The 16380-nt window shown below is 43.8% G+C and overlaps 1 protein-coding gene across 1 annotated transcript in view; it reads right to left on the bottom strand.

The window, feature by feature from the left end:
• The window catches only part of LOC115156240 (Krueppel-like factor 12), a 187399-nt gene that overhangs the window by 63390 nt on the left and 107629 nt on the right, over positions 1-16380 (bottom strand). The window contains exon 13 of the mRNA XM_029703679.1: positions 12277-12853. Coding sequence (XP_029559539.1) covers positions 12277-12853 — 577 coding nt within the window. The remainder of the gene's footprint in view (positions 1-12276; positions 12854-16380) is intronic.

Raw genomic sequence — 16380 nt, forward strand, 5'->3', positions numbered from 1 at the left:
GTATTTGTATTTTATACAGTCGTCCTTGTACATCTTTTTCAAGGGTGGCAATAATTTCAGACCCCACTGTATACTAAGATCATTTTTTATCTACAACTACAAAAATTGATATTATTTATAATTCACATTTGCTGTTGCTGCAGGATTATTTTCCTAGTCAAATTAAGATAGGATATATGTATGATGTTTGTACTGCCATTAGACACAAACAGAAGACAAAGACAGAAGTCCCATACTGCATTATACTTTACACTCTACCATATACACACACAGACAAGCCGATACACTTTACAAGCCAAAGAGTTTTATCTATCAACAACCACTCCTTAAAATACAGTTTGTTTTAATCATATGTCATACTGTATGAATAACAGTCCAACATATCAGACCATGTTTTTTACTTTTCTGTAGAATCATGTGCTCTTACTGTACATGGTCTCCAGTTCCTGGAGATTTTGTCAATACTTTTTTAATTTCCCTCTGTGGCTGTTTTGGTATTATTCAAATGACCTGTCTGACACCGATGTCTCATTCCTAGTCGTATTGCTCTGACATACTTTCTTTGAATTTCATTCATACTCGTATACAAAACATTCAATTTCATTCACTGAATTTCACTCAAAGAAGAGCTTGATGAAGGCCACTTCACTCATAGAAAACCAAATTTCAGAATTTGAATAATGTAGCTATATTTTCTCTTCTCTGCATTTAACAGCAATCAAAGCCCCAGCCCTCTTGCCCTCCACCCTTTCTGCAGACCAAAATAGATACTGAAAACACCCAGTACATCCTGTATGGTAGACTGTCTGAACCTCTGAGTGTGTGAGCGTGCATGCATGTGTGCGTGTGTGTTTGGCACCACAGGGAGTGACAATGCTCATGTCATGCTACAGGCTGTTAGACTTACGACTCACACAAAATTATTCCGCTGTTCTGTCATTCGCTCGCTACATTCTTTAGTATGACACTGCCATCATTGAAGTTGTTTGTGGTGACAAGGGTCGTTGTACTTAACAATGTCATCAGTGTTTGGATCGTCTCTAACCAAAGCAAATTATGAATTTTCAAACCATCGCTTTACCCACGTATGTTCTGGCTCTAGCTCAACCCATTGGTTTCTGGACTAATCAGACAGCCCTGAATGTGTTCGTATTCGGGGAGTGTCGGGAAGGTACTCCAGACTCATTGTGAAGAAGAAACTAACGTCCATGGGCATGGCGTAGCAATTGGCAGGAGCAAGGACTATGGGTAGCCAGGCAAACAGGCTGTCCTGCCCTCAGGTCAGTTGTCTGGTATGATTGACAGCTCCTGACAGGAAGTGCCTGCAGGGTCTACACTGAGGATGGGCCCGCCCCAGAGACACCCCAACATGTGCAGACACGAACAGGCACTAATACACATATGCACACACACACCCATTATTATCCACTATTGCCCCCGCCTTGTAGATAAGAAGCTGGGTGGTGCAGTGTATTTGGGCGTTATTGTTGTCTCTGAGCAGTGGGTGGGGGTTGTTGTGATAGTGATAGCCCGCCAAGTGTGTTTGTGTGTCTACATTCAATTTGTTCAAAGCACATCTCTCCTACAGCAGACTAATGTTTAGACCTCTTTCTTTGATAAAAAAATATGTTATGAAAGGTTGTGAAATATTATTTTACGTTAAATTCTGTAAAACACATTCAGGCATTTGCCTTTCATGTATAGAGGTATGCAATTATATGTTAAGAAAGACAGCTCTGCTCACTGTGTAATCCTGTGGTGGGTAACATGGACCACAGTGTATACATGGTCTTCATTATAGACCACTGTTAGTTGTTTTAGAGCTGGGCAAGAACAAAAGCCTGCACTCCCCGCAATAGGCATGCAGTTGCCCATCCCTGATCATCCACAGCTTAATTTTCCTCAGTTACCAAGCTCCATTCTACATGTGTGAATTCTCTTTTCATTGACCAGGCCAAATGTAAGTAACCCTTGACCTGGGAGCAATGCTCTTGTCAGGGATTTCTTCGTCGTTTGACGATATGGCGAAATCATCATCGGAAAATGAGGACCAATATGCAGCAGAGTTGAGATAGTTCATTTTGAACTTTTAATAAATTCCAAAACGAACATACAAAGTAACAAAAAACGAACTCACGATACACTGACAGTCCTGTTAGGCTTACACACGCTAAACATGAAACAATCTCCCACAATAAACAGACAAACACACCCAACTAATATAGGACTTCCAATCAAAGGCAACACCACACAGCTGCCTTCAATTGGAAGTCCACCCCAATTAACCAAACATAGACATACAACTAACTAGATCAACATAGAAATACGTAAACAAGGAACAGTGCCCAAAACCCCGGAATACTTAAATCAAATACCCTCCTAACTAACACACCACCCTGAACCACATAAAACAAATACCCTCTGCCACGTCCTGACCAAATTAAAATGACAATTAACCCTTATACTGGCCAGGATGTGACAGTACCCCCCCCCCCCTTAAAGGTGCTAACCCCGGAAGCACCTTAAGAAAAACAACCCCCAACAACAACAAAACAAAAATTCCCCCCTACTAAAGGGAGGGAAGGGAGGGTGGCTGCCGTCAACAACGGCACTGTGCTACACCCCCCCTCCCCAACCCACCTATATCTGGAGGTGGCTCCGGTTCTGGCCGTTCCAGGCAGTCGGGCCACTCTGGCAGCTCGGGGCAGTCTGGCAGCTCGGGGCAGTCTGGCCACTCTGGCAGCTCGGGGCAGTCTGGCCACTCTGGCAGCTCGGGGCAGTCTGGCCACTCTGGCAGCTCGGGGCAGTCTGGCCACTCTGGCAGCTCGGGGCAGTCTGGCAGCTCGGGGCAGTCTGGCCACTCTGGCAGCTCAGGGCAGTCTGGCCACTCTGGCAGCTCGGGGCAGTCTGGCCACTCTGACATCTCCGGGCAGTCTGATCACTCTGACATCTCCGGGCAGTCTGGCCACTCTGACATCTCCGGGCAGTCTGGCCACTCTGACATCTCCGGGCAGTCTGGCCACTCTGACATCTCCGGGCAGTCTGGCCACTCTGGCAGCTCCTGACTAGTGGGTGGCTCTGGCGACTCTTCACTGACGGGCGGCTCTGGCGACTCTTGACTGACAGGCAGTTCTGGCGACTCTTGACTGACGGGCAGTTCTGGCGACTCTTGACTGACGGGCAGTTCTGGTGACTCTTGACTGACGGGCAGTTCTGGCGACTCTTGACTGACGGGCAGTTCTGGCGACTCTTGACTGACGGGCAGTTCTGGCGACTCTTGACTGACGGGCAGTTCTGGCGACTCTTGACTGACGGGCAGTTCTGGCGACTCTTGACTGACGGGCAGTTCTGGCGACTCTTGACTGACGGGCAGTTCTGGCGACTCTTGACTGACGAGCAGTTCTGGCGACTCTTGACTGACGGGCAGCTCTAGCGACGTCGGACTGGGATGACGCACTTGAAGCCTGGTGCGTGGTGCTGGTACTGGACGTACCAGATTGGGAACACGCACCTCCAGGCTAGTGCGGGGAGCAGGAACAGGACGAGTCGGACTGGGCTGACGTACTTCCGGGTCCGCACGAGAGACAGGAGCTGGAAACCTAGGGCTATGGAGGCGCACAGTCGGTCTTGATCTTACCTCCTGCACAACCCGTCCTGGCTGGATGGAACTCGTAGCCCTGTACGAGCGGGGTGCTTGTACAGGGCGGACTGGGCTGTGCAGGGGCCTGATGGTAGCCGTGCGTAGAGCGGGAGTTGGGTAGCCTGGTCCTCGGAGGCGTACCGGCGACCAGATGCGCTGCGCAGGCATCCTCCTACCAGGCTGGATGCCCGCTCTAGCACGGCACCTGCGCGGGACTGGAATAACGCGCACCGGACTGTGCGTGCGTATGGGTGAGAGAGTGCGCTCCTCAGCGAAACATGGCGCTCTCCACCTCATACACTCCTCCATATAACCACAGGTAGCTGGCTTCCGGCTCTTCCTAGGCCTAGCCAAACTACCCGTGTGCCCCCCCAAAAATATTTGTTGGGGGTGCCTCTCGTGCTTCACCGCCAGTCGTGATCCTCGGAAACGTTCCCGGTCCTTACCAGCCATTCTCCATGGGCCCTCTCCGGCCATAACTTGCTCCCATGTCCATCTCTCCCGATTGTCCAAATCAAAATTCCTCTGCTCCTTCCTCTGCTGCTTGGTCCTGGTTTGATGGGAGATTCTGTCAGGGATTTCTTCGTCGTTTGACGATATGGCGAAATCATCATCGGAAAATGAGGACCAATATGCAGCAGAGTTGAGAGAGTTCATTTTGAACTTTTAATAAATTCCAAAACGAACATACAAAATAACAAAAAACGAACTCACGATACACTGACAGTCCTGTTAGGCTTACACACGCTAAACATGAAACAATCTCCCACAATAAACAGACAAACACACCCAACTAATATAGGACTTCCAATCAAAGGCAACACCACACAGCTGCCTTCAATTGGAAGTCCACCCCAATTAACCAAACATAGACATACAACTAACTAGATCAACATAGAAATACGTAAACAAGGAACAGTGCCCAAAACCCCGGAATACTTAAATCAAATGCCCTCCTAACTAACACACCACCCTGAACCACATAAAACAAATACCCTCTGCCACGTCCTGACCAAACTAAAATGACAAATAACCCTTATACTGGCCAGGACGTGACAGCTCTATTGTTGCTAATGTTCCCTTCACAAATTCCCCAATGGATATATGACCAGGGCCTCAGCCATTCTCTAGCTAAGCATTCTCCTGCTCTCAGACAATGAACAAACTCTCACCAATACAACAGAATATCGCTACGAAATGTGTGACAATTCAATATATGGAACACATACAGTACATGGTAAAATACACAATACACACTTGCGTTGGGGTTCAATTCCATTTCAATAGTCACTTAATTGAGAATCATAGCGGAAAATTGTAATCGGAATTTCAGATTACTTCATAAATTGACTGAATTGAAATAGAAATTGAATGCATTCTGTACCAATCCTGGTATTTGTATTTGTATTTGTATTTATTATGGATCCCAAGGCAGCAGCTACTCTTCCTGGGGTCCAGCCAAATTAAGGCAGTTATAAAAATCTTTTTACAATACTTTCACAAGATTTCATAACACATTAAGTGTGTGCCCTCAGGCCCCTACTCTACCACATATCTACAACACAAAATCCATGTGTACGTGTGTGTATAGTGCGTATGTTATCGTGTGTGTGTGTGTATGCATGTGTCTGTGCTTATGTTTGTGTTGCTTCACAGTCCTCGCTGTTCCATAAGGTGTATTTTTATCAGTTTTTTTAAATCAAATGTTACTTCTTGCGTTACTTGACGTGTTCCATGTAGTTATGGCTCTATGTAGTACTGTGCGCCTCCATCATCTGTTCTGGAATTGGGGACTGTGAAGAGACCTCTTGTTGCATGTCTTGTGGGGTATGCATGGATGACCGAGCTGTGTGCCAGTAGTTCAAACAGACAAGCTCGGTGCATTCAACATGTCAATACCATGTCATAACATAACATGTCATAAATGAAAGTAGTGATGAAGTCAATCTCTCCTCCACTTTGAGCCAAAATAGATTGAAATGCATATTATTAATGTTAGCTCTCTGTGTACATCCAAGGGCCAGCCGTGCTGCCCTGTTCTGAGTCAATTGCAATTTTCCTAAGTGACCACATGACTCAACAGTAGCCAAGGTGTGACAAAACTAGGGCCTGTAGGACCTGCCTTGTTGATCGTGTTGTTAATAAGGCAGAGTAGCGCTTTATTATGGGCAGACTTCTCCCCATCTTAGCTACTGTTGTATCAATATGTAGTGACCATGACAGTTTACAATCCAGGGTTACTCCAAGCAGTTTAGTCACCTCAACTTGCTCAATTTCCACATTATTCATTACAAAATGTAATTGAGCTTCAGGGCAGGGGTGTAAAGTACTTAAGTAAAAATACTTGAAAATACTACTTAAGTATTTTTGGGGGATATCTGTACTTTACTTTACTATTTATATTTTTGACAACTTTTACTTCACTACATTCCTAAAGAAAATGGTGTACTTTTTACTCCATACATTGTCCCTGACACCCAAAAGTACTTGTTACATTTTGAATGCTAAGCAAGACAGGAAAATTGTCTAATTCACACACTTATCAAGAAAACATCCCTGGTCATTCCTGCTGCCTCTGATCTGGCGGACTCACTAAACACATGCTTCATGTATAAATTATGTCTGAGTGTTGGAGCGTGCTCCTGGCTATCTGTAAATAAAAAAACAAGAAAATGGTGTCATCTGGTTTGCTTAATATAAGGAATTTGAAATGATTTATACTTTTACTTTTGATAGTTAAGAATATTTTAACAATTAAATGACTTTTGATACTTAAGTATATTTAAAACCAAATACCTTTACACAAGTAGAATTTCTCTTTTACTTGAGTAATTTTATATTAACCTGTTAGGGTATAGGGGGCAGTATTTTCACGGCTGGATAAAAAAATGTACCCGATTTAATCTGGTTACTAATCCTACCCAGTAACTACAATATGCATATACTTATTATATATGGATAGAAAACACCCTAAAGTTTCAAAAACTGTTTGAATGGTGTCTGTGAGTATAACAGAACTCATTTGGCAGGCAAAACCCTGAGACAGATTCTGACAGGAAGTAGATACCTGATGTGTTGAATTGACTTTAAGCCTATACCATTGAAAAACAAAGGGGGTGAGGAATGTTTTGGCACTTCCTATTGCTTCCACAAGATGTCCCCAGCCTTTACAAAGTGTTTTGAGTCTTCTACAGTGAGATCTGACTGAAGAAGAGCTTTGGAACGGCGATGGCCCATTAAACACCTGGCGCGCGAGTTGATGGTGAGTACTCTCATTCCGAAACGTTTTAAAAGAGAACCCAATGGTCCGCCTTGAATTTTATTCATGTTCTGGTTAAAAAAGGCCCTAATGATTTATGCGATACAACGTTTGACATGTTTGAACGAACGTAAATATATTTTTTCCGTTCGTGATGTGAAGTGAAGTCCGGCTGGCTTAGATCATGTGCTACAACACGGAGGTTTTTGGACATAAATGATGAGCTTTTTTGAACAAAACTACATTCGTTATGGACCTGGGATTCTTTGGAAGTGACATCTGATGAAGAGAATCAAAGGTAATGGATTATTTACATAGTATTTTCGATTTTAGATCTCTCCAACATGGCGGTTAGTCTGTATCGCAATGCGTATTTTTCTGGCGCAGTGCTCAGATTATTGCAAAGTGTGATTTCCCAGTAAGGTTAATTTTAAATCTGGCAAGTCCATTGCGTTCAAGAGATGTAAATCTATAATTCTTTGAATGACAATATAATATTTTACCAATGTTTTCTAATATTAAATAATTATTTTGTTGTCATGACTTGACTGCCGGTATTGGAGGGAAACGATTTCCTGAACATCAACGCCATAGTAAAACGCTGTTTTTAGATATAAATATGAACTTGATAGAACTAAAAATGCATGCATTGTCTAATATAATCTCCTAGGAGTGTCATCTGATGGAGATTGTAAAAGGTTAGTGCATAATTTTAGCTGATTTTATGGTTTTGGTGACGCCGGTCTTTGAATCGACAATACACTACACATAGCTATTGTCAATGTACTCTCCTAACATAACCTAACTTTATGCTTTCCCCGTAAAACCTTTTTGAAATCGGAAAACGTGGTTAGATTAAGGAGATGTTTATCTTTCAAAGGCTGTAAGTTAGTTGTATGTTTGAGAAATTTGAATTTTGACATTTATTTGGTTTCAAATTTGCCGCTCTTGAAATGCACCTGCTGTTGATAGGGTGCGCCACGGGTGGCACGCTAACGTCCCACATAGCCCCAAGAAGTTAAGTGTTGCAGTCATTTCAGTCGCTGTAGTAGGTGACGTGTATAGTGTTGAGTCATCCGCATACATAGACACACTGGCTTTACTCAAAGCCAGTGGCATGTCGTTAGTAAAGATTGAAAAAAGTAAGGGGCCTAGACAGCTGCCCTGGGGAATTAATGAATCTACCTGGATTATGTTGGAGAGGCTTCCATTAAAGAACACACTGTGTCACGCCCTGATCTGTTTCAACTGTTCCTGTGATTGTCTCCATCCAGGTGTCGCTTATTTTCCCTGGTGTATTTATCCCTGTGTTTCCTGTCTCTCTGTGCCAGTTCGTCTTGTACGTTTAGTCAAGTCAACCAGCGTGTTTTTCCCATACTCCTTTTGCTATTCTCCTTTTTTTAGTCCTCCCGGTTTTGACCCTTGCCTGTTTTCTGGACTCTGTACCCGCCTGCCTGACCTTTCTGCCTGTCTTGACCACGAGCCTGTCTGCCACTCTGTACCTCCTGGACTCTGATCTGGTTTTGACCTTGCCTGTCCACAACCATTCTCTTGCCTACCCCTTTGGATTATTAAACATTGTAAGACTCCAACCATCTGCCTCCTGTGTCTGCATCTGGGTCTCGCCTTGTGCCTTGATACTCTGTGTTATGTTAGATAGGTAACTATTTATACACAATATAGCAGGGGGTGTAAAGCCATAACACATATGTTTTTCCAGCAGCAGGCTATGATCGATAAAAAAGCCAAAAGCCGCACTGAAGTCTTACAAAACAACTCCCAAAATCTTTTTGTCATAAATTTCTCTCAGCCAATCATCAGTCAATTGTGTAAGTGCTGTGCTTGTTGAATGTCCTTTCTATAAGTGCACTGAAAGTCTGTTGTCAATTTGTTTAGTGTAAAATAACATTGTATCTGGTCAAACACAATCCTCAGTATTTTTCCTTCCAAGTTGTCAGACCTCATTGGCTTGCCATTGTTGATAGAGAACAATAATTTGTTCACCTCTTGGTACACAGTGCATTCAATGTGTAAGAGTTAGAGAGGTGTTTACTATATTTCATATACAATCTGTCGCTATACAACAAAGCATGTCCTATACACACTCTCTAGTATGCTGTCTATCTTGATGCTACTCTCTCTTCCCCATTTACCAGGTCAGCTGCTCAGGGCAGTGCAGACAGTGACCATAATGGTCTCGAATAATATGGGTCTGGAGGCAGGAGACAGACATTGTGTTATTGTCGGACCTGGGCTCAGTTAGAATTCAAACCCTTTCAAAACTGTGATGGATTGAGCTTGCTTGGGTCAATTAAACCAAAGGCATACAGTAATCTCCAAAAGTGCCAAACTCCACCCATCTGGTACTCCAGACAGACAATCAAACACTCAAAGTATGTTGAAAGATTTCAATCACTATTTGAACCCAGGTCTGAGTATTACAGCGGAAAGAAAACACAGCCAATACTAAAACTAAAACTCTGTCTGTGGCTTTCCTGTATAGGGTCTTCCTTCCCACCAAGACTGAGCATCTATATTCTCAGCAAAACCCCTAATTATACAGGCTGATTAGTAGAGACGTTCGTTGGAAAACGTGTATTTGGAGCGAGGGAAGGGGACACAAAAGAGGAGTACATGGTGGAGAGGTGAGAAGAGCCTTGGCGCGTTTCTTTCTTTCTCTCTCTCTTTCTTGCCTGTTGTTTCCAGTCAAGCCTAGTTTCCATGGAAACCTGCTCCCGGAGACAGATATGAGAGAGGAAGGGCACATACCCCTCTCTCTGAAAGAGGATGGCCAACCTGAGTGTGTGTATGGGGGGTGGGTGGATGGTAGGGACGTGTCTGTATGAGAGAGAGAGTGAAAAGAGAGAGTGGGAGAGAAGAGATCTGTTCTTTCATAATTCTATTGATCCTACACTTCATTACAGTCCAGTACTGATGATGCATACAGCAAAAGCAATTCCCAAGGAGACATTAAGAGACCAATATAGTGACAGGGATTCTTACTTGTCTGCAACACAGTATGATTGCCAGTTATCAAATCATCAGGAACAAATGGCACATCCTACAAAGAAGCACAGTGTGGAGCTGTGGTCCAGTGTTAACACTCCTGGCTCCATGCACGTATGTGACACGCCGCTGGAGACTGGCGTTCAATCCCGAGTGTTCCCTTCTCTCTGTGTCTCCTCCTCATCTATCTCCCACTGTTTCAAATCTGTCTGTCAGCACAATATGAAAGGAGAGTGACTCGCCATAGAATAAGAACAATAATGTGTCATATGAGAGGACAGGTCATGTAATCATACAAGAAGCATATTAGTGTGCATTCCACTGCAGTGAAAGGACGGTATAGTACTTTGGCTTGCTCTGCAGTGCTTTTCCAACCAGAGAAACCGTTTGTTTGGATATCATTGCAGTACTGCCAAACCCAATGACTCTACAGTTCATTGCCATGTTCTTTCTGTAACGTCTTACGCTATATCACCCATTAAACACATGTATGTACACACACACACACGCACATGCACACACACACACACACACACACACACAGTAACTGTACAGTACAGTACAATGCAATGCTCTGAGTGCCTCATGTTCTGGCTGTATCACCACAGTGACTGTGTCTGCCCCACCCCAGGGCTGACCCCGATTCCCCTGCTCTCCACTCACACACTGGGTGGAGCTGGTGGTGTTGCTGTGTGTGTGTGTGTGTGTGTGTGTGTGTGTGTGTGTGTGTGTGTGTGTGCGTGCGTGCGTGCGTGCGTGTGTGCGTTTGTGTGTGTCTGTGCTCTCAATGTACACTGCCACCCATCTTCAATATTGGTCTCCACCCTATTACGCAAGCCTTGTTTTTCCTCTCTTTTGTCCTCTCTCCTCTCCCAGAATGCAGACACCCAGCGTTTAAAGCGCCCGTCTCAGTGGACCCTCCCGCCTACCCAATGAGTGGGTGTGTGTGTATCAATCTGCCAGGGAGTGACGGACAGCAACCTCAGATAAACAATGTTCTTTTACAACAAACTGCTCCCCAGTGTACAGCCTCCAGTCCACTTGACAGAAACACCCAAAGTCACTAGTGGTTTATACACGCTGACTATAAAACCACACACCCTATAGCAAGCCTGCCTGCTCCAAAACAGAAGGATCAGTCAGAGAGCACACACACACATACAAGCCTGCCTGCTCCAAAACAGAAGGATCAGTCAGAGCGCACACACACATACAAGCCTGCCTGCTCCAAAACAGAAGGATAAGTCAGTGCACACACACATACAAGCCTGCCTGCTCCAAAACAGAAGGATCAGTCAGAGTGCACACACACGTACAAGCCTGCCTGCTCCAAAACAGAAGGATCAGTCAGAGCGCACACACACATACAAGCCTGCCTGCTCCAAAACAGAAGGATCAGTCAGAGCGCACACACACATACAAGCATGCATGCTCCAAAACAGAAGGATCAGTCAGAGCGCACACACACACATACAAGCATGCATGCAAACATACACATACAGAGCAAATGCACAAGCACAATTATTATGATTTATTATTTGTATTATTATAAGCACACGCACACTCGTCTCTCGGTCTGTCTGTCTCTCTCTCTCTCTTTCACTTTCTCAAATCTAAGTATAACCCAGACCCAGATGGGTGCTTTAGATTAGGGGAGAGAAATATGGCAGCCTGCCTGGTCCTCGTTACCTTGACTGGAGGCAATAGGACGGCCGAGGAGAAAAATCCACACACTTACAGATGGAAAGCTTTTCATCCTCTAAATCTCATCTCCTCTCAAAAGGAGTGTGTTATCTCCTGGGGACCATCTTTAGCATAGAGCACACACAGGCCTGTCATTACACCGGATGGTGTTGTCTTTCTCTGTCTCCTGTCTCTTTTTATGTCTGACCTGAAGTGTTCTCACACTGTATTGTAGACATTGTCTGTTGAGACAGAAGGGAGGAGAAGGCAGGACTATGTAGGGTTGGCTAACTTTATCCCAAGTAACTCCAACTATGGCATTGGGATGATAAGGCAGGAAGATGTTTAGTATGATGTTAGTATGATGTGAATGTCAGGCTGTTGAGTTCGGGTACAAGACAATACATGCAACTAACAGTAATGACACTGTTGTGACACACAGTGTACAGTAACTACACTACATAGCAACGAACTTGTCCCACTTTTGCCATATACTGTACATTCCAGTAAAGAGTGAAAAGAGAAGAGCAAGGGAGGAGAAGACTGAAGAAAATTAGGAAATGAGAGAAGGTAGTCTTTTGCCTCGTCTCACCCGACTCTTCAAGATGACGAGAGAGAGAGATAAAAATAAAGATATATAGATAAAGAGAGCGACAGAGAGAGAGAGAGAGCACGCTCTTTGTCTCACCTTTGCCATGGTGGCTCTTGTGGTCGTCCAGCAGAGGTAGCATGATGGCATTGTTGTGGAGGTTGGAGGGTGAGCGCACGGACGTGGTGTGCATGAGGGGTAGCGACTGCACCACCACAGGGATACGATGCACTTGGTGGCCCCCCATCTTACCCCCTACTCCTCCACCCTGTACCCCTCCAAGGTTCAGGGGGCTTGAGGGTGGTGGCGGCACGGGGTGCATGATGTGCAAAAACTGCTGTTGATGATGATGATGATGACCCCGGACAGCAGCTCCAGGGGCTACCAGGGGCCCGGGCGTGAGCACGGACGAGGCGGAGGTGATGACAGACAGAGAGGAGAATGACAATGATGAAGAAGAAATGGAGGGCGGCGAGAAAGCGGAAGTGACAGGAGAAGCCGTGGAGGTGAAGGACGGGGGTGAGGGGCGAGGCTTGTTGATTGACAGGTCGACAGGCTCGGTCTGTGTCTGGAAGTGGGGGTCATGGGAGAGCAGGTCCTCAGGAGGTTCAGGTTTGACTTTGCTCAGCAGGAGGGGGACGGTGTCCATCGTGGGGTAGCTGTGTACTTTGGGGGACTGAAGAGGAAAAGAGAGACAAATATCTGATTATTGATCCAACATCTGTATTAGTCATGTGATGATCTTCCCTTTGGTATGCATATCACTTAACCCTGCCAAGAAACACACACTACTGACCTTTGGGGATTGAGGGAGGAAAAGAAACACTAGTCAAATTATCCATGTTCTATATATGATCTACATGTGTCTTGATTATACAGCTATACATATAGCCCATTGGAACTACTACACAAGCTGTGGTCAAAGACCGATTCCTGTGGCAGAAAATGATTGACGCCTTATGTCCCATAAAGGATGAAGAGGACTAAGTAAGTAAGTATTGGAACTAGCTAGTCTATTTGTACTACAGTGTCCATATTAACAGCCTCAATCTCAGAAGGACTTGTTTCAATCTCAGCAGGACTTGTTTCAATCTTTCATTCAAAGGTAACATATATACATAGATTATGACAGAGATATGATGACGAAACAGACATATGTATGCAGTGATATTCACTAGGTTGGAGAGGATGAAGTATGTGAACATAGTAATATCCTCTTGCTCATTGAAGCTGTCAACAACAAAAAAATATTAATCTGCCGTAACTATGATGTCATAGACCGAGAGGAAATGATGGGGAACGTTTGGTCTCTTCTCTCCCTACTGGCATTTATTACTTTCTCTCTTGAAGTGTTTCTCTCTCTCTGTATGGCTCTTGTCACCTCTTATTGTGCTTATCTCTCATTTTCTCTCTTCTGGCCCTTCTCTCTTTCTCCTGACTATTTCCACCCCCATCTTTCTCTCTCTCTCCCTCTCTTTCTCCACCTCTCTCTCTCTCTCTCTCGCCTGGCGTTTGTCTCTTTCTCCTTCCTGGTTTCTATCCCTCCCACAGGAACACAGCTCTCTTGGCTCCCCCATATCTCTCCTAAATCTCCTTTTGTGATGGTGGAAAAAACATCATATGGGCAATCATCTGTCTCAGGCCTCTTAAGGCCAATGCTGGTGGTTCAGTGTGTCCCTCCATGCACCCTATACTTAACAAATCCCAGGCCTCTAAGACGCACTGTTCTGTCTGTCCGGAGGCATTTCATAACACTGTTTATCTTAACTTAACTATCTAGGACATACCGCTGTCAACTGCTAGCCTGCTGCTGTCAATAGACAGGACTCTCTGAACGTGGTGGCTACATGAAAGGCCCTATTTTAAAGCATAATTATTACAACGTTTTAAGAAGTAAATCCACAACAGTAGGTGCAGGAATAATCCTGTAGAACGTTTTAATAGTAATGTATACAATCCATAGATGCAAACTATCCATTGCATTTATTAGTCATCTGTTACCAACAATGTTACACTTTACTGTAGGTGTCCTTACACATTCACAGAACCTTTATAACAGCTACATAGCACATTATAACATTCATCATAAGCCTTCGTTAACAGTTATTGAAAGTTATTAATTATAAGCAACGGCATGTTATATAGCTGTTATAAAGTCTTTACTGTAGGTGTCCTTTGTATGCATTCATAAAGTGTTACCAGATAAATGAGGCTGTGTGTGAATGTTACGCTCCCCAAACAAGAAACCAAAAAATTGTCTCTCAAACAGCAGTGGGAACTAACAAAGAGTCACTAACAACAACCAAAATAAAACAGGTAGGGGTTTCGAAGGGGTTCTCAAAGACAGTGGACTCAAAGTCCACTGAAAGTTGCAAGCAACAAGAAATATGGGTCCTAATGACTGACTAACGAGACTACAGGTGCAACGCATCCTGACCAACAATCAGGGCAAGCCATACCCAAACAGAACCAACCTCTATAATCCAAATTGAAAACGAAATTGAAAACAATATTGAGCAAAACCCAAATGCCTATAACAGTGGAAACTGTACACTGGTATATATTTGAACTTGTTTACACTGTTTACAGGATTGAGGAGTAAGGGATTACATTAAAAAACTGTAACTGCAATCCGTTGCATTACCAGCAAAAATATTGTAGTCAGATTACAGATACCTTTTGAAAAACTAGATGATTACTTCTAGGATTACTTTTAAATTCAAAAAGGATGTTTACCAAATAATTATTTGACACCTTTCTGTTTTCTCAATGACATTCATATCAGCTGTAACGATGTGCACTGAGAGTCGGGAAGCAAGTTCAGGGTGTGAGTGTTTCAATAAATAAATGAAAACATAATACAAAACAAGAAACACAAACAACGCACAAACAGGCAACTGAAACAGAAACAGTGACGCCTGGGGAAGGAACCAAGGGGAGTGACATATATAGGGCAGGTAATCAAGGAGGTGATGGAGTCCAGGTGAGTGTCATAATGCACGTAACGATGGTGACCGGTGCGCGCCATAACGAGCAGCCTGGTGACCTAGAGGCCGGAGAGGGAGCACACATGACATCAGCATTGAAAAAGGCAGCAAAGTTTAAGTTTGTTCTGCCTGTGCGAGTCTGACCACAAGTCAGAGACACTATGACGACACGCCAAATGCGTTTGATGGATCGCAGGATAAGAGCAGGATACTGTAGGATACTTCCAGTGATGTAACTGTTGTCGGCATCCAAAGATTATCCAACTTGAATAAACTCTTAGAGATAATGACTACAGCAGTGGTGTAGCCTACAGGCAATACAGATATCACATAGGCCTATTAGGCTTCATAGCACAATGATCACACTGCTGCTCTCTCATTTAGCTATTTGCGCCTTACCGATTATATTTGTTGTGCATGGCTGTTCACAAATGTATATATAAACCCAATAATGGTTGAATTGAAGAAGTTTAAGCTGTCTATCAATCATTGCTTTTACAACATGGGGTGTATTCATTACGGAAACCCTTTACCCTTTAAGAACCAAACAGAAGTAAACTGAGCAAACTGAGCAAAATGAGTAAAATGAGAGTTTATATTAGACAAGTTCAGGTAGGTCCTTCCCCGTTTCGTTCTGTTTACTTCCATTTAAGAAACGTTTTGCGACAGAATTGGCGTAATGAATACGTCCCAGTGGACAGCCAGCAACAGCTGCATAGTGTGGATCCCAGCCTATGGAATAAAAGTTTATACCACTCTCCCGTGGTATTGTGCTGCATACTGTCAAAAACAAGTTGAATTTAAGAACACCACGAGTGGGGCTTTTACCGCTCAGTCTAATTTGTGCTGATTCAAAAAAAGGCCATAGGCCTAACAGACACATGTTCAAACTCACACACTTTTGATAGACAAACAGCTGCAAATTATTGAGATATGAAGGTGTCACCAACAAAAACATAAACAATAGATCTATAGCAAATGCAGCATATGGAATACATTTTTCACATGCAAATAGCACTTTTCGGTAGTGCTCAAAGCATGGCAAAACTATTTGACTAATCTATATTTCCATTTTCCTTTTAAGTCCTATTTTTGTAGATCAAGGTGTACTAAAATTGGAATGACTGAACATCTGATAGACTCTGTTGTTGTTTTTTATATAAAGACATAGCCTAATTGTATTATTATCTATAGTAGAAAACTGTGAGTTAGAAGA

This window comes from Salmo trutta, chromosome 20 (genome assembly GCF_901001165.1).
Source record: "Salmo trutta chromosome 20, fSalTru1.1, whole genome shotgun sequence".
Classification (NCBI taxonomy): domain Eukaryota; kingdom Metazoa; phylum Chordata; class Actinopteri; order Salmoniformes; family Salmonidae; genus Salmo; species Salmo trutta.